Source organism: Antechinus flavipes, chromosome 1 (assembly GCF_016432865.1).
Source record: "Antechinus flavipes isolate AdamAnt ecotype Samford, QLD, Australia chromosome 1, AdamAnt_v2, whole genome shotgun sequence".
Lineage (NCBI taxonomy): Eukaryota > Metazoa > Chordata > Mammalia > Dasyuromorphia > Dasyuridae > Antechinus > Antechinus flavipes.
Genome location: NC_067398.1, coordinates 150487947 through 150510862, shown reverse-complemented (window position 1 = coordinate 150510862; position 22916 = coordinate 150487947). Strand labels below are relative to the sequence as shown.

Sequence of the window (22916 nt, the reverse complement as noted above, 5' to 3'; positions counted from 1 at the left end):
ATTCTGTGTGACCCTGGGCAAGTGACTTAACCCTCTTTGCCTCAGTTCCTTTATCTATAAAATGAGCTGGAGAAGGAAATGCAAACCACTCCAGTAGCTCTGCAAAGAAAACACCAAATGGAATCATGAAGAGTGAGACGTGACTGAAAAACAACTTAAAAACCATTCATGTCAGGTATTATCCTAAGTGCTGAGGATACAAAGAAAGGCAGAAGATAATTTCTTCTCTCAAGGAGTTCATACCCTAATGGGAAGACACAATATGTAGGATAACAACATGTGGGATATATGTACAAACAAGATAAGATAAGTGAAATTGGAGATAATTGATAAAAGGGAAGGCCCTGGCATTAAGGGGGATTGGAAAAGGCTTTTTGTGTAGAAGATGGGATTTTAGCTGTCCAGAGAGTCCAAAGACATAGATGAGGAAGGAGAGTATTTCAGGCATAGGAAACAGTAGAAAAGACATGAAAGGAATATTGAAATAGTTGAAACAATAATCTATTGTATATCATCCAAGAAGTAAGTTAAGGTATGAGAAGTGAATATATCCATTTTGGTCATGACTAGAGGTATTTGTCTTGTACCAAGATACCCCAAGTCAAAACTTTAAACCTTAGCCACAAGTTACATCTTTGACCCTTATGTTTCTTTCCTTTTTTTACATGTCTAAATTTGAACTATGCCTTTCATCACAAGTTGCTAAATAATAAGATAATAAGTAGTGAAAAGAGAAGGAAGAGGAAAAGTTACACTAAGTCAATAGTCCAATTGAGGCTAACAGATGGGAAGAAATCTGTCTTGGTAATAACATATGTGTGCACATATCATGTTTATTTAGCATTTTAATGTTTAAGAGCCACTATTTAAGGATGATACACAGGGAATTCTCTTCATCATTTTCCTAGCTGGCTACTTTCCTGGACTTCATCAGTTACAGAAACTATCATTCTGCAAGATGAAATCACACCTGGTCTGATCACTTCCCACCCAGATTGCATGATCATGTCATGTCCCTTCAGGTAACCTTGCCCCATTTTCCCTTTCCAACCTATCTGTAAGGATTATATCCCACTCTGTGAGCTCCTGTGGGCAAGGGTTATTTGATGCTTTTTAAAAAAAGACTTAATTCTAGCACATAGTAGGAGCTTAATAAATGATTTCCGACTCTGACCTAGAGCACATTTGTCATTAAAACCTGAGTTAGTGAGATAGTGAAAGAGACTTTTTCCACACTTTATGTAGGAGGATGCTGAGGTGCAGGAAAGTTAAATAGCACGACTAAGACAAATATTAAATGTAAGAGCTGGGATTGGAATTCAAGTCTTTTGACTCTAAGATCTTTCTACTATCAATCAATCAATAATCATTTTTAAGTGCCTACTATATCTTAGGCCCTGTGCTAAACTCATATAAATATACAAGTATATATAGTATATAAAAAGAGGCAAAAAGCAATCCCTACCCTCAAGGAGCTTACAATTGGATGGAGGAGAAAAATGATCCATAGCATGCCAGGTTTTTAATCCTCTACTAGCTCCCCAAAGCTATCCAAGCTCATAGTCGCTGCTTCTATGACATCTCATCTTCTGCTTTTGCCTTCATTTTTTCCCACTTTCAGGGTCTTTTCCAATGAGTCCTGTCTTCTCATTACATGATCAATGTAATGAGCAAACTAAATACTGAATAAATAGTAAATAATTAATATAAGGAAGGCACTAGAATTACGAGGGAGTAGACCAGGCTTACTGTGACAAAATGATATTTCTTATTACTTCTGCCCAGTAATATTTGCAAGCCAATGACCTTGAATCCACCAGGGGCTAATGGTTAGATAACCTATAGCAAAGTTCCTATCTGCAATTTGAAGTCGAGAGCCTTGAGAAAGAATTTGGGCTTACTGGAAGAGTTATTATTTGTATTTTTAGAAGGGTACGGTAAAAGAAAAAAAGCTTATTCTTGCTAGTAGTAAAGGAACAAAAAATATGGACTTTATCCACTGACTAGCCTTGACATTCATTTAGCTACTAAATGACAGGCACAGTTTAAGTGGCAGTGTTGTGATGAGGCAGCTCATGACTCATCCAAAAGGCCAAGTCATTTTGGAGTAGGGCACTACTCAGGCTCACACTATGTGGCTTAATACACTTCAAGCCTTTCACTGCTTACCAGCTCCAAACAAGTTGATTCAATTTCCTGAATTACAGTGCAATGGTCTCTTAATAGTTTCATTTCCTTCACAATGAGGTTTTGAGAAGAAACTCAGAGTCCTTGTGGTAACAGGATCTTGTTTTTCTAAAAAGGGTTAAGTGAATTCTTGTGCTTTAGGAAAGCATCAGGCTCTCAGGGTAAGAGAATAGAGCCAGTCCAACAATCCTGGGTAGAAAAGAAGCAAAAGCCTCTGTCTTGAACTGGTCCATTATATCCAGGCACTAGAGGTTCATGGGGTGCATATGGGACAAAAGTGGATACTGCTTCCCCACCTCTTAAATCAGTTGACTCTGTAAACCCTTTAAAAGACAGGGTTATTTTCTTTTTAGTTTTGCATCCTGAGCATTTAGCAGAATATCTGATAAATAGGAAACTCAGTTTCCTCATTTGTAAAATGAGCTGGAGAAGGAAATGACAAACCACTCCAGTGTTTTTGCTAAGAAAACCCCAAATGGAGGTCATGATAGGGGCAGACATGGCTTAAAAAAGGATAACAACAAATGGAAAATAGGAGGCACTAAATAAAATTTTGAAAATTAAATTGAATTAAAGATGTAAATAATTACCAATGGTAACTATTTTATAAGGAACTGGTCATTTCTGAGATAAAAGCACGAACACAGGATAGTCAGGGAACTCCTCTATTTTATACAATATAAATGAAAGGGGAAAGTTCAAACATTTGGCTCAGTGGCTAACATTCTTTAGTCCATGACGAATTGGTTCTGTGGCTAATAATTTTAGCACCAATGAAACAAACTCTCATAAACCAATAAACACTTTCAGCAAATGGAGAGACTGAGTACTTTCCCAATTTTTCATATTAAAAACCTATTCCTGGATTGTTTGTCTATTCACAAGAACTTCTTACTAGCAATATTATAAAAATGGGTTCATAACAAATTATGTGTGTGTGTCTTTTAATAATAGAATCCTTGTGTCTTTAAGAAATTGTATAAGTTCTCCCTAGTGTTGTTTTCTAAAGCCTAGGATGTTCTGGGGTGTTACTTATTGGCAGTATCTATTAAACGGTCATTTCTTTTACTTGAAATTCTTTTGAAAATACTAATGTTCTGTTTAACATATATTGGATTACTTGTCATCTAGGGAAGGGGGTAGTAGAAAGGGAGGAAAAAAATTTGGAACACAAGGTTTTGCAAGGGTGAAAGTTGAAAATTATCCATGCATATATTTTGGAAATAAAAAGTTTTAATTAAAAAAAGAAAAAAACTAATGTTCTTTTAAATAAAGCTAAAGGTAGAACAGTAGGTGTTTTTATTAGCACATATGTGGAAGCAGTCATCATCTCTATTTTTAAAATAGATAATGACAAAGATAATATTTTTTCTGAAGAATGACAAATAGGTAGGATGAGGCATTTAAATTATTCAACTATCAGGCAGATCCATAATCATTCAAAAGAGTTTGACTTTTCCATACAGGAAACAGCAAGGATATGAAAAAGATTTATTATTCAGACCATAAATAGCAATTGAATGGACAAACTACAATATGTACCCATCACTACACACACACACACACACACACACACACACACACACACACACGTGTCTTGGACAGATACCAAAGTGTTTTATATATGTCTAGGAAAGAGACCACATGTGGACAATGGATTGCATCTAGAATTAGACAAAAGAAAGCGTGTACTGGGTTGCCTTTGTGACTATGCAAAGATGTTTAAGTAATCTCAAGTTTTTTCCTCAAACAAAGGCCCATCTTTTAATACCAACTTCTGATATTGTTGTATGGCTATAAATCCTAGAATGCTATATTCTCTGAAATTCAACCTATTATATTACCCACAGAGTAGTGAAAAGTACACATAGGATATGAAGCAAGCTGCCATATATTACAAAGAATTCTTAAAGGAGAAAGGTGTAAAGGTATCATCAAAGAAATGTGTGAGTAAAAAAGAGAGACTAATCACATGGTGATGGTAAGGTATAACCCCTGGACATCTTATGTGCACAATTGATGTTAAAAGAAAATGAAAAGGCTTCTAAGTATACTAGGTAGATTCATTGTGGTGAATTTAGGGGAACAAATGAATTGGAATGACCCAGGATAGGAAGTCCTGGATGGATTGTCAGTTGGCAAGCATTTCTTAAGCACTTAGTATGTGCCAGGCAAAAACACAGTTGTCATTTCCCTCAAGGAGGTCACATTCTATTGGGGAAAAGAAGTAAAAAAGCACTTGGCGATGGTGGTGATAGAGAAGAAAGACAGCTGGACTTACTGTTGTGGTTTGAATCACTAGAGAAAAATCTAGTGATGAGATCATAGACCCACTGGAGTTTAGCATATGTGCTTTGTTTGAGACATTATGTAGAGGAAAATATAAATAGATCTATATCAGTGTGTGTGTGTGTGTGTGTGTGTGTGTGTGTGTATGTACACATATACATTTCAATAGGTTTTTAATGATGATCTCTTATCTTTATATCACATGGATTTTCCCTGTCTCTCTTCCCTCTCCCTACTTCCAGAGAACTATTCTTTATAACAGACTTTAAAAAAAAGGAAAGAGAAAAAAATCAGCAAAACTCATTGATATGTAGAAAATTCTGATGTTTAATGCCTTATTCTACATCTATGGAACTCTACCTCTGCAAAAGAATAAGGGAAGAAATCTTTGCATAATTATTACTTGGGGATAAGATAATAAATTACTAACAGTATGGCAGGGTGAAAAGCAGCATGATGTAGGAGATCAGAGTTGGAGGGAGACTTGGGTTCAAATCCTGCTTCAGACATTAGCTGTGTGATCCTAGGTAAAATATTTAACCTCTCTGTGCCTCAATTTCCCCATCAGTAAAATGAGGGGGTTGGACTTGATGGCTTTCTAAGATCTTTTTCAGTTTTAAATCTATAAGTTGTGAACAACTGTAAATTAACTGAATGATATATGTGAGGCTAAAATACTGGGAAGTTTCTACTTTATTACTCTCTCTCCCTCTGCCACTTCAGCAGCTTGAAGTATAGATATGGTCACAACTGACTCCTTCTTCTACTGTTATTATTCATTCCAGGAAAAGCACCGGAGTTCTACAGAGGATAAGGACACATATAACATACCTTACCCAGAACATGCCTGTCCTTTCTCCACTTGCCCACAAACCCTCCTCAACTTCCCACCCCCTACTGAGTGTGGCTCACAACCTAATATTTTCACTTTTTTTGGTTGCTGTTTGCTTGCATTTTGTTTTCTTTCTCATATTTTTCCTTTTTGATCTGATTTTTCTTGTGCAGCATGATAATTGTGGAACTATATATAGAAGAATTGTAGATGTTTAACATATATTAGATTAATTGCTATCTAGGGGAGGGGGTAGGGGGAAGGCAGAGAAAAAAATTTGGAACCCAAGATTTTACAATTTTGAAAGTTACATATGCATATGTTTTGAAAATAAAAAGCTTTAATTAAAAAAAATCCTTACCCCTTATTTTTTAAAGGGGGATAGAATGAAGGTAGAAGAGCAGAATTTTGAAAAGGTTAATTTGGCAATAAAAAAAAAAAAACAGGAGGAGAAAAGTCGAGGAGAAAGGAAGAAAGAGGCTGTGCATCACCTGTGCTTAAGGCAAATCTCAAAAAGTCCACATTCTTTCAAGAGGCTAGAGACAAAGAAAGAAACAAGATGTTCTAGCTCCATTTTCTCTGCCTGTGCATCCTACCAAAAAGAACATTAAGAAAAGGGCCACATGTGACACCACTTGGATTTTTTCAGAGGGCACTGGCACATCCTGGCATACAGGTTGAAAAACCCTGCTTTAGAAGGCTCCATTAGTTGCAAATCCTGTTTCTTTCTCCATAACATCTCCCATTCTAGTCACATTTCCACTACCTTAGTTTAGGCCTTCACCACTTCATTTGGTCGATTACAGTAGCCTTTTATTTGGCCCCCTAAGCCTTGAGTCTCTTTTCACTTCAGGTTCACCATAGTGATATGACCTAGGCACCCCTCCACTTAATAAACTCTAGAGGTTCCCTCTAGACAGGAGCAAAGCAAATATAAATTCCTGTATTTCACGTTTAAAACACTTCAAAACTTGGATCCAACTTATCTTTCTAGCCTCTTACATTACTACTCTCCAAGCACTTCAGAGTTCAGTCATACTGGGTTTGTACTCTTTCTTCTTTGTGTCTATATATTAGAGGCATCCTGGAATGGTCTCCCAAATCCCTTCTGCCTCTAAGAATCCTCAACCCTCTTTAACTTACATGTTACTACTACAAAAAAAGAGGGTTTCCTGGTCTCCCTTTCCCTGAAGATTTCCTTACTCTTCTCTCTCTCTCTCTCTCTCTTTTTCTCTCTCCACATCTTATATGTTGTATGTTATAAATATTATATGTTGTAAATATATATATGTATACACACACACATATATCTTTTATATATCTTATATGTTGTTTCTCATTAGAATGTAAGCTTCTTGAAGCCCAGAACTATTTTTTCATTGTATCTTTAGTCCTTGGCAGAGTGCATACCACCAAGTGAGTATTTAAAAATGCTCATTGACTGGTTGAATTTATAATTGAAATGCTCAGCAAGTTGTTTTTATTTTTCTTCTCTTCTCTAAGTCAGGCAAGAGAATGAAAGAATTCTGAATCTGGGATAGAGAGAGGAAATGATGAAAAGAGAGACAGAACCATGACATGTTGGAAAGAGGACCAAGAAAAACATAAGGAAGAAACCACACCTAAATATCCTAAACAGAAAAGAAACTATACTATCTTTAATGGTCTCCAGAAAGGGAAAATCCACAAGTATCTTAGAAACTCATTCTAGTTACAATTTTATCGAAATTTCCAAAGTTCGAAGGATTCTGATAAAGACTTCTACTATACCAAGACCTTGACAGTGAGATCATTTTTCCTGATGTTAACCCTGAATTCTTCTTGATTCTCTGTGTATCTAAACTTGCTTATATAAGACTATGTCACCTCTGAATAGAATAAAAGATTAAAATAAAAGCATTACTTATATTCTGAGTCTTTTCTGAGATACTTTTGAAAGTGACGCTTAAATCTAATTTCTTTTCTTTGTTAAAGGGCAACTGAAGCAATTCCTCAAAATGGAAGGAAAAAAAAAAGAATTTTACCAAACATACAATTGTCCTTGAATTGAGAATGTTTGTTGTTCATTTAAAAAAATTTTCACAATGAAGTTGGTCATAAACATAAATGGTTTCTGCCAACCCCAGGATAAGAGACTTGTTTTTTTGCAACTACATCTAGTGTATCCTTAAGAAAACTGCAGCCATACCAGAAGCTGCTACCCCAGGCAGCCTCTGAAGGAGGTGACTAAGGTCTCAGATGGCAAGATGACTTTTCCAGGCATCTCCCAAATTTCCCCAAACACATTTTAGCTGCTATCTTGAAAGCTAATAAAAGAGTTGGAGTGCAACTAAAGCTTTATTTTCTCAGTAAAAAGAAACCCAAGAAACTGACTGCAGGTGAACTAGGCATAGGCTGAAATCAGAGAAATAAAGTTTCAAGGCATTTACCAGAAATCCAACAGCTTTAATTATTTATAATTAAATTAAAATTACTCAAATCTATAATTATAGAAATATGACAGCTTTAATAGTTTGACAGTGAACCTCAGACTTCCTAGTATGTCTCTATACAGACTGTCTGTATCTGTATAAAGATAAATACATACATTCCCACATGTACATATTCATGTTTGTAGGAGAGGCAGTGAGGCACAGTGTATGCAGAGCTAGCTTCAGAGATGTAAAGACTTGGCTTTGGTATGAGTGAGTGTCAATGTATTCCTGTATGTCTCTTTGAAAAATCAGTCCAGTGTCTGCTACTGCTGGCTCTAATTCCCAGTTCTGTGCAAGATTTTTTAATAACATGTTCTCTAAATGTCCCTTCCATATATAATGTTCATGGTTTGTATGTATGATCTGTCACAAGAGTAGAACAATTGCTCTAAGCTTTCATGGTACCAGTGTCACTGATGCTATGAGAATAGGAAAGAAAGAAATGGGATGTCATAAGAGTGGAGAAGTCACAAGAAAGGTAGCTCAGAGCAATTGACAGGATGGACAACTGTATCAGAGGGAAGTGGTTAAAGGAAATTAGGTGGCATAAAGGATTTTAATCAATACTATGCTACTGAAATACAGAATCTTGGGGAAGCTTATTTTGTTTTGATTCAATTCAAGTAAATGCCTTCATGCTCTCTTCCATCAGCTTTTTAGTCACTGGACCTTGAAATATTAGAGTCTGATCATCATGCCTGCTTGGCTTCTAGAAATCTATTTTGCAACTACATCTGGTGTTCCTGAATAAATAAAATTCTAGAAATAAAAATAGTTTGGCTATGAGATAACTAGAGAGTTTCTAAACAAGACCAACAGAGCAGTATACAGAGGAAATAAAGAGTTCTTGAATTGTGAAGTTATCCATCATCTGAGTGATCCTTTAGCATAAAGTAGTCTGGTTATATAAAAAGACATTTGAGCTGAGGAAAGTCACTGATGTTGGTAAGATGAATGGGACTATGAAGGAGATGACTGAGTGGAATGTATATTAAGAGAGGTAGTGCCTTAAGTTTTCCAAAGAAGCCATTTTGGATTTATTAGAAGAAGTGAGGACATCATAATTAAAGCTATCTTGGTGTGTTTAAGTCCTATGTAGATAAAGGATAAAATCTATTTAAAGTTTTAAAAAAATTAGATATGATCTCTTCAGTGGAACCAAGAGAAAGTAAATCCAACCAGATGTTTTCCAAATTAAAGCATTCATCCATTCAAAAAATATCCATTTATGTACAAGCATAGTACAGAACATAAAAATATAAAAGAAGGAGTCCTTGCCCTAATGACCTTATAATCCAGCGCTGGAGATGAGACATAAAAATAAAAAACAAACCAGTCAAGAAAATAAGTGCCATATGAATGATATAAATAAGCTTTGGAGAAGGAAGCGCTCATTTCTGGTTGGAATGATTAGGGACCACTACAAAGACATGGATGAAGTATTTGAGTTGGCTCTTGAAGCCTCACAAGATTCTGATAGCTGAAGATGATGGAGAAGGCAACACAAGCATAGTAAAAAACATGGGCAAAGCAAAAAAGAAACTATCCGTGTGTGTGTGTGTGTGTGTGTGTGATTGTAAAATAAATCCATTTGACTAAAGCATCAAATTCATCTAGGGAAGTAATAAATGGAGATAATTGCTAGAAAGGCAGATTAGGACCAGATTGTAAAAGGCCCTAAATACTATGTTAAGAAAAATGTTGAGGTTCCCCCCGCCTCCGGTTTATGCCATAAGATTACTTTTTGTGCCATTTAGACCAGCCGTATTGAACTACTTAGTTTCCTTCCCACTGCTCTGCCTTTGTTTGCAGTTTCCTAGGTTTAGAATAGCCTCTACCCACATTTTCATCTATTAGAATCTAAACCCACTCTTCAAAGTTAAATTCAAAGGCCACCTTCTCCATGCCCTAGTCTCCCTCCCTATCCTAGCAATGTTCTAACCCAGAGAACAAGAATGGAGAAAGCAGATGGTAGAAGTGAGATTTAAAGGAACAAGAAGTTTGGGCATCAAATAAGCTCAAGTTAAAAGACTGATCTGTGTCGCAGCTGGACAAGGCATTTAATTGGTAAGGTTCCAGGCATGAGAGATCCTAGATGAAATTGGTGTGGGATGCAGGAGGGATGAAGAGTACACTTAGACTTCAGTCAGAGTGAGGGCACAATGCTCTCAGATCATATAAACAAATGCTTTTTGAGCATCTAGCACGTGGAAGGCACTGTGCTTCTATGCTGGAAAGGCCAAGGACAGGAAGGACTTTGAGAAGCCTCCACTTTAGCTATCTATTCTTCTGACCATTGCTTCAAACCACAGGAGTCCAGAACTATACTATAGAAACTATTAGCAGTAGCAAACACAGTGCCAGGTGAAACTTCAATAGAGCAGGATGTAGGGCTGTAACTAAGGAGTCTTTGGCTGATGGCCACCTGGTAGACTATTCGCTGTACAGTGAAAGAAAAAGCTCAGGTTAAAGAAGCAACTTGGGTTACTGAAAGGCATTCCTGTAACTGAGTAAGCCTCAATAAGGGGCATCAGCAATGGAGAAAAGGTGCTTCCCACAGAAAAAGTCCAGTGAAAGCATGCACACAGTATCAAAATCCAAGGAAACCATTTGGATCAGGAAAAAGCTTACCTTCTTCCCAGTTCCCATAGTGCTAAAATATAGCAGAGCACATGTCAAAACAAGAACTATAATGCCCAAGTGCTGTCAGCAAAGCTTTGAATTTTTTAATTATGCAACATATTGGAATGTTAATGAGCAAGAAAATGTAGTTAGTATTTAAAAAAAACCTTATGGAATTGGATTTAATCACTTCTACCTCTCAATTCATTACTAAGCATGCATGATTTCTAGAGATACAAAGGGCTAGAATGGAACATAAACTATTACAATCCTCTAAAATTTAGGTACAGCAATAGTTTTACTACTTACAGAGAGAAGGAAAGAAAGGACCTGAGATTAACCTAAGGGAAAAAAAAGCAAATACTCTACCTCTGGATTCATAATTCCTTCTTTTTCAAAGCAGCTATAAAATATGTCCATGGAAAACACTTCACTCCACAAATATCCATAATACTGGGCATCATAGCCTCCTGCCAAATGTCCAAAAGTTGCTGGCATGTTTGTACCTTAAAAGAAACATTAAGGCAAATCAATGCCACGAATAAAGTGAACAGTTTGAGACTCTCAGCTGGCTAAAGTTTCCATGCTGGAGGGGGTGCCTAGTGCATCTGACTTCCCCCATAGTAAGGCTTGGATTGCTGCCCTTGGCCAAGGTGTTTACAAACGGCTCTCTTATCTTAGGCCCCAGCTTAGGGCTGGTTTCGGCTTTTAGCTCAGGAATGTCTAACAATAGTTTCAGAGGCCCTGCCCATAGCCTTTGGATGTTTCAGAACTCATCTGTCTCTTTAATGCCTATTAATCATACTCCTGATCCATCTCTCTCTATTTTAAATAGTAACATGAGTATTAAATATTTCAGGACTACATTTGGGTTTTAAGATAATAACTACTTAAATGGGTGCTTTTTATTTGAGGGTTATCAAAAGTATCTCACTAATTAAATTAAATTTACTAATTTCTACTGCAAAACTGAATAGCTTCTTGAACTCACAATGGGGAATATCAGTGACCCAAGATAAAACTGTTCTGTTAATAATCTAAGTTACATGACTGATTCTATCTGGTTACTCTAATCTCTCTTCTATCTTTATATGTGGCTGAATCACTTCAATAAATATTTCTGTCATGAGTATTATTGTCTTAGCTTATTATATCTTAGCTAAAAGGAACCTCAAAAACTATCTAAGTTGAACTCCCTCACGATACAAATGAAATAACTGAAGACCAGAGATTACAGTGTACCACTACATCCTCTATATCTCAGATTAGGGGTAGCTATTAAAGTAAAAAAGGAGGAAGTCAGACTCTGCCAGTCAAACAAATTCAAAATAAATTGTGTCAAATTATGCTTAATTTTTAGTTCCAGCCTTTAGGAGCAAAAGAGTCTATGGCTCTATAGAAGGATCTGTGTCCTTCCTTCACAGTAGCTCCTAATAGAGTGGAAGAAAGCAATCATTGCACAGGTTAGCACCCAGGAGGTAGACCTGTTATTCCATCTTTTTAACTCTTTGACTCTGGTCTTATTGCAACAATATCCTGTGATGGGGTAAAGCAATTTTGATAAGGTGTCAGGAAGTACCTTTGTACTTATTGGAAGTAATTAGGACTTGACAGGAAAACAACAAACAAACCCAAAAAATCCAGAAGAGATTAGGTCATCAGTGGCCCCCAATTGCTTCTAGGATCAATTAGTAAATCCTCTGTTTATCTTTTAAAGCCCTTTCCTACTTTCTTTCTCTCACCTCACTCTTCCATCACATAAGAGACTTTGGGCACCTTGCCGGTTCATAAACAAGACATTGTACCTCCTGACTCTGCGTTTTCACTGGCTATCTTCCATTCCTAGAATTCTCTCACTCCTGTTCTGTGTCTCCTGGTTTCCTTCAAGTCTTAGTTAAAACCTCACTTTTAGCAAGAAGTCTTTTCTAATCTTCCTTTATGTTAGTGCCTACCCTCTAAGAAGAGCTCCAATTTATCCTGAATATATTTTGTTGTATATAGTCTGCATAATGTTTCCTCTCATTAGATCAACAGCTTCTAGAAAGTGAGGACTGTTTTTGCCTTTCTCTGTGTCCCTAATGCTTAACAAAGTGCCTGGAACAACAGTAAACATTTAATACATACTTCTTTTCTGGGTTGTCTTCCTATCATGGTTAAGACCATACCCTAGCTGCACAGAAAAAAAAAAAAAAAAACAAAAAAAAAACTAAACCAAATCTTTGCATTTACATACCTGGGGTAGCTGAAATGCCTAGAATCTCTGAACAGTATCTGGCATATTCCTTTGAGGAATCCAATGATGCATCAGTATGGAGAGCTTGATCAACTTTGCTCAATACAATCTGGCGGAGGGTCAAAAGACCTTACAGAATGAGAAGAGGAGACAGGTTTTTGATGAAGAAGAAGTATATGTTCTTTCAAACATGCTAAGATCACAGATTCCAAAACAAATACTGATTTCAAAAGAAATAATCACGTTCTCTGAAGAGTAAGAACAAGTTATAAATTCTTTGAAAGAGTATTTCAGCATGTAAAGGCTACTAAACTTCTCCCTTTAGATTCATTCCCAAAGCTTCTTAACTCCAGTAAAATTATCTCCCATTATCACTAATGAAAATGGTTTTAAGGAGGAAACAGGATCAAGTGAAGGGCAGATCATAATTTTGCACTCAAAGATTTCTTCCCTAGCTTTCTAGTCATACCTGTGTTGACCAGTCGGGAAGCAACAAGTTTTTCAAGAAGATCATCTGTTATAGGGTTCCCATCTTTATAGTGCTTTGAGAGTCGTCGAAGAGAATCCTTGTCCCACACCCAGTTCTCAAGCATTTGGGAAGGCACCTCTACAAAGTCTGTTTCCACATTAGTTCCACTAAATCGAGCAAAATCAGTCTGGAAGGAAAGATATATAAACATTATAGAAAATATAAAATAATTGCAATTTATATTTGTAGGATTTACAGAATGTTATATTGCTGGATTCTCACAGTAATACTATTAAGAAGATGGCTACTATATTCTTATTATCTCCCTTTTATAGATCAGTAGAGATAATGTGCCTTGCCTGGCTTTTCAGGGATCAAAGCCAGCTCTGGAATCCAGGGTCTTTTGACTCCACATGTAGTGATTTCTTCTCTGTATCACACTTTTTCCTTAAGTCACATGAGGATATTAAAAAAAATCAGAATAGAAAGAATTCAAAACTAGTAATCATAATAACACAAATTTACATAGCATATTATCATCTGCAAACTCTGGGAGACATGATCTAGTATGAGGCATGAACTAAAATGAGGTAACTGTAGTGGGGAATTAGGAAAACCTGAGTTCAAATCCAGACTCAGACATTTCCTAACGATATGATCCCGGGCAGGTCATTTAACCTCTGTTTGCTCCATACCTTGCAAAGTTGTCAGGATTAAATGAAAGAATATTGTAAGAAGCATAGCACAGAGTATGGCACATAGCAGGTGCTACATAAATGCTTATTTCCTTCCTTCCACATGTATTTTTTCTCCCAAACCAGTTCATTAGTTTAGGAAAGTCTTTGGTGAAAAAACTCACTCCATTATTGTTTTAGAGAGATACCGAGGCACTGATCTTTTTTTACAGATGAGGAAACTGAGCCTTAAAGAGAAGCCAACAGTCAAAAGTGATTAACTTCAGTGCTGGAACTAGAACCCTAGTTTGATTTAAAATCCAATTTTCTTTTCACTTTGACATCTTACCTCATATACAGATCATATACAGATCAAATAAAACTGGAATTCACCTCAGCCCTTTAAAAAAAGCAATATTAAAACAACCTCAGGCATTCAAATGAAAATAAAATATTGTATTCAAGCAGCATGAAAAATAACCTGCTGAGTAATCTACATTGAGCAATTATTTCATGATTTCCCAGCCTCAGACACTTGAAAAATCACCAGGAAACCATGACTGACATGAATATTGGCCTGTACTAAAAATAAAGAATAAAAATCTTCATTTTGAAAGTCAAAATATTTCTAAAAAATGAAAGAGTTCCATAATACAGGAGAGGCAAGTTCACCTCAACTCCCCCTTCCAGCTGTTCACTTATGTTTATTCAACACATGCCTTTCTAGAATACTCATCACCCCACTGCGTAAGTATTCAAAAACCAAAGAGTTAAATTATGGTACTATGAATTGTCTCCATATTTATTTTTTCATTTTGGGAGGCAAAGGAAGAATTATAATCTAAGTTTAACGATGATACATTTATAAGTCTCTGAAAAAATGAAAATCAACTAGGGAGGCTAGGTGACAAATTGGAATCAGCAAGACCTGAGATGGATGCTTATTAACTGTGCTTGCTATCTGTGCGATCTTAGGAAAGTCACTCAAACTTTTCCAGTTGTAGCTTTCTCATTTATTATAAAACAGGATGGGAAGAGAGGATCTACTTCCTAGAGTTAGTGTGAAGTTCAAATAGGATAACATGCAAAGAGCCATGGAAGTACTAATTGTTATTATTATTGTTGTTAAATGCATAATTGGTGTGAGTAAACTAAAAACTTTACAAACAAGGAATTATGAAGGGGAAATAGTGGAAAGGATGTCATCAAAGAAAGTATGGATGAAAAAGAAGGCCTACTAGTCAGTGGTAAAAGCAAGGAGTTCAGCACAGAACATTAAGAAGTGAGGAAGGCCAAATCAATCAATAAACATTTATTGAATTCTTACTATGTGCCAGGATGGTTAGGTGACACAGTGGACACAATGTTAGACCTGGAGTCAGGAGGACCTGAATTCAAATCAGTTTCCAGGAAATTATTAGCTGTGTGATTCTGGACAAGTCACTTAGCCCTGTGTGCCTTGGTTAGGAAATGAGGACATTTGTAAAGTGAGCTGGAAAAGGAAATGGCAAACCATTCTAGTGTCTTTGCCATGAAAAGCCCAAATGGGATAATAGAGTTGGACATGACTGAAATGACTGAACAGCAAATGTGACTTATACCATGCTGAACATGTCAAAGGCAAGAAGCCTCCTTATTTACTAGCTCTTATAATAATGAGTATGTTGGTAAAAGCTAAATCAGGAAAAGCCAAAACTGAAAAGAAAATTACCAACCAATTTCCCTAATGAATATTGATGTAAAATTTTAAAATAATGAGTGTGTTTGGTAAAAGTTGATAAGAAATATCAACAAAACTTCTCGACCAAATGAACTTGGTCAAGGGTCTACAATAGGGAGACTCCAGAGATGAAGTGGTAAAAGGGCATGGACAAGAGTTATATGGGAGAGGCAGGCATGGATGTGCTGAGATCTGCATCACAGAAGGAAATATTCACATCAGTAAGATCACCTGTGCATAGATCATTAAGAAAAAAAGCAAAAAGACTAAATGAGTTTAGACTGTATTTTGGGATATCCAAGAAGGAGATGGGTGTCTCAAGATAAGAGGAAAAGATCCTTTAATGGAAAATTGTAGAGGACTGGAACTCTGTATCTCCTCCTTTAGTTCCAGCCCTCTACAGAAAATCAGAGAAATTATTAGTTGGTGGGAGTAAGAGTGGGGAGGAGAGAAGGAGACTTCAGCAGAATGGAGGGATCATATGATTTAGAGAGCATTAACAGGCTTTAGAGATCATCTAGTCCAACTTCCTCATGCATAAAATGGGAAAAGAAATAATTTACTAAAGGTCACACAGGTAGGAAGGTTTTAACTTCAAGACAATATTCAAAGCTCTGTCCAACAGAAGAAGGCAAACTCCTCTAGGAAGGATATTGCCTCATTTAGCACATAAGAAGCACTGCAATTCTATTAAAATTTCCTAAAAATAAACATTTTCTAAAAATAGAAGAAAGTCTTGGAAGGAAGCAAATTCTCTATTATTGGAGGTCTTCAACTGGAGACCAGATGGCTATTTGTTGGAATTATTGGCGAAGGAACTTCAGTTCAGATTGGATTAAGGGAATTCTGATGTTTAAATTCTATAATTTTATACATGGATGTTGGAATACACTGGAGTCACCTGACAGTGGCTGCTGGAGATCCAACCCAGACCTGCTGAATGGATCTCCTCTTGTGAGAGGATGATACAAAGAAACTGAGTGACAGTTGCTGTTCTCTCACCTTTCTGACTGAGAGGCTGTTGCACTGTCTAACCTCTCTCCTCTTCCCTCTGCCTCCAATTTATCCCATTCCCAGTGCGCAACACCTGTGTCAGCAAAGGTTGCTTTGCAACTCCTTCAGATTCTGTGATCCACAGCTGTGGAGGCTCTCAGAGAATTGATCAGTCCCTTAACACATGGGGACCTGGAGTTCAAGTTCAGGCTCAGACCCTAGCTGTGTGACTGTAGATAAGTCACTTAACCTCATTTGGACAGTACAATCCACAAGGGTCATAAAGAGTCAGATGTTACTGAACAATAACAAAAGAGAAAATGACATTGGAAAAGGTAAAGAAATATTTACTGACTTTGGATAATAGAGTTTTAAAATCAGAACTGTTAAAAAGTCATTCAAGCAAAAAACAAACATCTCAGACAAAAAGTTTTAGTATCATTAGTATGAACCAATACTTTTTAACCTTCTTATATTCTACAAAACATTGGTAAATTGCCACTGGCAGTGGAAACATGGTCCTCTTCCAACTGGGTAGTAGAGAGAATGATTATCATCTGGTCTTTTCTCCCCAGATTTTTGTCCTATACCTGTTTCTCTCATGCTATTTTTACTCAATGTATTTTTATTTCTTCAATCTCTTCACCCGGGGTCCTAGCAATAGGGGTAACCAAAAAAGGATGATTCTGTCTATAGCAAGAGTTAACAGATGGGATGTAGTATTGGCAGCTTCTCCTATTTTGTTCTCTGCTCTAGGCAGGAGCACAGATGTCAATCTAGTCTTGCGTTCTGCTGCCCTCTTTTTAAATAAGAAAAAAAAAAAAAGATTGCTCATTTTCCTGTGAAAACTGGGCTGATTATTGAGGTAGAAAATGCAAGTATCAAAGAAGAAAGAGAATTAGAGGGGCAGAGCCAAGATGCTGGAGAGAAGCCAAGGATGTTGCCTGGGCTCTCCCTTGCTTCCCTTGGAAACAACATTAAATCAAGCCTGTAAAAGAACTCTGGAGTGACAGGATCTACAAAAAAGATGGAATGAAACAATTTTCCAGCTCAAGATAACTTAGAAGGATTTTAGGAAAGGTCTGTCTCATTGGGTAAGAGGGGAATGGAACCCAGTCCACTGAGGCCCCATCCCCTCCACAGTCCTAGTTTAGCATACCAATGGCACTGCAGGCCAGCTGTAAGGCCTCTAACTCCAGGACAACAGGCAAACTTCTAGTCCTAGAACTCAGGGCACAACAGGCATGACTAGGCTGGGCCACTCAAGTGCAGTGGACAAACCACCAGCCTCAGAGACTATAATGCAGATGCAAGTGATCAAACCCTTGGGCTCTAGTGCAAAAAGTTTGGGACAATGTCTCCTGTGCTCCAAAAGCAAAGCTCAACTTTAAAAAGTGAGTTTTAAAAAAAAAAAATCCCTGAAAGCTACTATGGCTTTCTATGATTTTCTAAAGAAAATCAAAATACAAACTCAGAAGACAACAATGTCAAAATGCCTACATGTAAAATCTCAAAGAGGAAGATGAGTTGGTCCCAAGTCCAAAAAGTCCTCTTGGAAGAACTTAAAAAATATTTTTAAAAATCATACAAGAGAAATAGAAGAAAAATTGGGGAAAGAAATGAGAATTATGAAAAAAGTCAAGAGCTTAGAAAAGGAAGCACAAAAACTGATTGGAGAAAACAATTTCTTAAAAAAATAGAATTGGTCATATTTGAAGGAAGGGAGAGAATCCACTGAAGAAAGCAACTCCTTTCAAAGTAAAATTGGCCAAATGGAAAAGGAAGTACAAAAGCTAACTGAAAAAAATAATTCATTAAAACTTAGAATTAGGCAAGTAGAATCTAATAACTCTGTGAGATATCAAGAATCAATCAAACAAAATCAAAAGAATGAAAAAATAGAAGAAAATGTAAAATATCTCAGTAGAAAAAAGAACTGACCTGGAAAATATATGCAGGAGACACAATTTAAAAATTATTAGACTACCTGAAAGACATGTTCATAAAAAGATCTTGGACAGAATCTTTCAAAAAATTATCAAGGAAAACTGCCCTAATATTTTAGAACCAGAGGGTAATACAGTTATTGAAAAAAAAAATCCACTGATCACCTCCTGAAAGAGATATCAAAATAAAAATTCCAAGGAATTTAGTAGCAAAATTCCAGAACTATCAGGTTAAGAATTTCTTGCAAGAAACAATTCAAATATCAAGGAACTATAGTCAGAATTATATAGGACTTACTAACTTATACATTAAAGAATCAGAGGATTTGGAATATCATAGTCTGGAAGGCAAAGGAACTGGAATTACAACCAAGAGTCAATCCACCCAGCAAAACAGAGCATAATCTTTCAGGGGAAAAGATGAACATTCAATAAAAAAGAGGACTTTCAAACTTTCCTGATAAAAAGACTAGTACTGAAAAGAAAATGTGATCTTCAAATACAAGATTAGGTAATTAGATCTTCAAATACAAGAACAGGTAAACAGGAAAGAGAAAATAACAACCATGATATTAAAAAAATTCAAACATTTACATTCCTAGATGGGAAGAAGATAACTGTAATTTTTAAGAATTATATCTCTATTACAGCAGTTAGGAGTATATTTAGGCAAAAGGTATGGGTGTAAGTTGACTGTGATGTATAATAAAAATTCATTATGGAGTGATAAAAAGGATTATACTCAGAGAAAAGAAAAGGGGGAAGCTGCTGAATCTACTTCCTTTACATTCTTTTTTTTCTGGTTTCTTTTAAGTTCCTGACCTTTTATTCTTCCAAATGAACTTTATTATAATTTTTCTAATTCAATACAACTATTTTTAAGTAATGTAATTGAGATGATATTTAATAAATCAACTGACTAGTTAGGTAAAATTATCAATTTTAAATTTATATTGGCTTTACCTACCCATGAACAATAAATATTACTTCAATTATTTAGTTTGAATTTATTCATATAAAAAGTTGTTAGAATCTTAGTGTTAACTCAATGGAATTGATAAAATGCTTATTGGTTCACACATTAGAGCAAATCCTTACAAGGTGTTAAGTCACTAGTATTGGTAGAAACAATGCTTGAGTTTACACCTTTGAGAATTCACATATTGGCTCACACAGAGGAGGAGTCACCCTTTGGGTTCACACCTTTAAGAAATCATATATAAGAATCTTAGAGCTTCAGTCAGTCAGTCAGTCAGTCAGTGGAGGAGATTGAGTTGGAGTTGAGCTAGAGGCAGAAGCTGGATGAAAGGAGAAAATAAACATTTGGATTTTATTAGCTGGCTGTATTTGAAGTAATTATTACTCTGAACTGAAAGTAAGGCTGCCTCCAGAGAACCTCCCCAAGAAACCTGCTCCCAGAGAATCATCATGTATTATGATATATAATATCACTATATAGATATATATAGAGAACACCACAAAAAGTGTTTGTGTTTATGTTCATATAGATTCTGTATCTTTTATGCATTCATAGTCAGGCATTTCACACTGTTTAGGTATTTTAAACGGTCTAAAACCATATTGAATGATATTGTTGTCACAGTGTACTTTCCCTGTTTTTCACTTTTGATTAAATCTATTTCAACTTTAACTTTGTCTGAGATATTATCCCTGCTTTTTTAATATACTAAATTCTACTAATTTCTTTATTTTATCTTTATGTGTAATTCTCATTTTTGTTTCCTGAAAGCAACAAAATTACTGAATTTAAAATTTTAATCTGCTATCTATTTCTGTTTTATAGATAAATTCACCCCACTCACTTTCTAATATACAATTATTTCTGTATTTTTCTCCTTCCTATTTTTCCTCACTATCCTTCTCACCCTATTTTCCCTGTCTTTCCTCACTCCTCTGCTTTACTTCTGTTACTTTGCCTTCCTATTCCTTAATCCTCTTGCCCCACTATATCCTTGCCCTCATTTCTTTCTGAATCAGTAGACTTTTATATCCTTCCAAAAATATGTTGTTCCATCTTTAACCCATTCCCCAAATGAACGCAAGGTTCCAGCATTCCTCATCCTCCCATTTGTATGAGATAATTATTCCTTTTTATCTCTCCCTACATAGTTTTATTTTTTAAAGAATCTCTCCAGCATACTCAGCTCAATCCACATCTTTCTTTTAAACTATCAAATATTGATGACAATCATAGGAGTATTGCTACTACTATTTTCACATATGTGAAATAAACGATTTGATCTTATTGAGTCTATGTAGGAAAAGGTGAAGAACTTACAGATTAAGCACATATTGATCGGAGACTGTTAGCTAAAGTAGATCAAGCTTACAGGCCTCAGTTTCGGCTTCTCTGGAGTCATGTGATTTTAGATAAGGCCTGGACTACATTCCATTGTCCAAAGTGGTGGAAGAAGCTGTATATCACCGTGTCCACTGCATTCCACTGACCAACTAGGGGAACAGTAGACTTATGTGACCAATCACAACATAAAGAGGGCAGGATTTTAGAGGTTCTTTGTCTGAAATGTATAAAAGCTGTAAGCATTTTCAAGGCTCTGGCCCTACTCTGCTGTGAAATTTGGCTCGCAGACAGGATGGGGTCTGCTTCTCGAGATTCTAATAAATAATTCTGCTTTCTATGAGTGATCTCGTAGTAGTCAAATTGGGTAGGTCTTTTTGTCCCAAACAAGCCTCTGATAATTGGTTTTAAATATTTCCCTTATATTTTTCCTGGATGTCATATGTCAAATTTTCCCTTAAGTTCAGGGGATTTTGTCACAAAAACCTGAAAGTCTTTCAGTTGATTAAATGTTCAAATTTTTAAAATTCAGGATTATATTTAACTTTGCTGGTTAAGTTGCTTTTTGTTGTAACCTCAACTCTTTTGCTCTAGGGAGTATAGCTGCTAAGTCTTGTGTAATCCTTAGTACAGCTCCACGATATTTAATTTTTTTTTTATTGCTTCCAATATTTTTTTCTTAACCTGGGAGCTTAGCTATGATATTTCTGTAAGTCTTCTTCCTGGGATCTTTTTCAAATGGTGATCAGTGGATTTTTTCTATTTCTGCTTTGCCTTCCTGTTCTAGAAGTTCAGGGTAATTTTCTTCTTATAATATTGTATCAAGATTATTTTTTATGGCAATTTTCAGGTAGTCCAACTATTCGTTTTGTATTTCTCATCAATCTATTTTCCATATCAATTGTTCAATATCTCTTCTATTTTTTCATTTTTTCCCCTAGTTATACATGTACATTCATTTTTTTAAAAAACACATTTCTTTATGAATCATGTTGGGAGAGAAAAATCAAAACAAAAAGGAAAAACCATGAGGGAAAAAAAAAAAACAGAAGAAAAAGGAAAAAAGTAAATATAGGATATGTTGATTTACATTCAGTTTTCATATTTTTTTTCATTCTTTTGATTTTTATGATTTCTTGGCTTAAAATATCATGAGCTTTCCTCTTGCCCAACTCTAGTTCTCAAGAAATTTTCTTCCTCAAGTTTTTGATTTTCTATTTCCAGTTGATTAACTTTCTTTTCATAATTTTATTGATTTGCTTGGATTGACATTTTCCCCTTGATCTAACTAATTTGATTTTTTAGAACCCTTTTAAAGTTGTTGCAAGAACCTTTTTGTGCTAGGAAAAATTTGACATTTTTCATTGAAAAAGAAGTGGCTTTAAAAAAAAATTTCCATTATATTTCTCTAAATATGAAATCAGATCTTCTCTATGCCTATAGTAACAATCTCTGGTACGGATCTTTCTCCTTTGCTTACACATTTATATTTATTTGTTTATTGCTTTGTTTTGTTTCTAGTAGCTATCAAATTGTAGTGTTGAGGTATGGGGAATGATGCCCCAAATCTCAGGTCCCTGAGTCTGTCTTGGGGTCTAACTTTGGAAACTCCTCTCCACAACTAAGCTACAGTTAGGGCTCCCAACCACAGTGTCCCACAAATGATTTTGTTCTCTGTAGTTCCTCAGGTGGTTGCAAACTAGAGCTGTCTTCTCTACCCCAGAACTGAAACCAGGATATTTGCTCTCCTGTAAGGGTCTCTGCCTCTCATCACTGCACCCACCAGGTATGTGCTAGCTTCTTCTCCCCAAAGCCTCAACCTCACATGTATCTGGTCAATACACCTGTGCTTGACAACCCTCTACAAGGGAAGCTCTTTCAATCTTTTACTCAGCCATCTGCTCCCAGGGCTTGTTGTTTGTTGATTTTACCAATTTATTATATTTTACTGCTGCTATAAATATTTTGCACATGTAAGTCCTTTCCCCCCTCCCCTCCCTTTTTATATTTTTGGGATACAGATCTAGTAATGGTATTGCTGGATCAATGGGATTGAATCCTTTGGTTACCCTTTGGGCATAGTTCAAAATTGCTCTCCAGAATGGTTGGATCAGTTTACAGCTCTAAGACAGCATTTCCCACATCTTCTCCAACATT

At 36.0% G+C, this 22916-nt stretch overlaps 1 protein-coding gene across 2 annotated transcripts in view; it reads right to left on the bottom strand.

Moving 5' to 3' along the window:
• NLN (neurolysin) overlaps positions 1–22916 on the bottom strand; it is a 137960-nt gene that overhangs the window by 5690 nt on the left and 109354 nt on the right. For both annotated transcript variants that reach the window (XM_051991252.1, XM_051991251.1), the window contains exons 10-12: positions 13107–13293; positions 12638–12766; positions 10774–10910 (exon numbers count right to left, since the gene is read on the bottom strand). In XM_051991252.1, coding sequence (XP_051847212.1) covers positions 10774–10910; positions 12638–12766; positions 13107–13293 — 453 coding nt within the window. The remainder of the gene's footprint in view (positions 1–10773; positions 10911–12637; positions 12767–13106; positions 13294–22916) is intronic.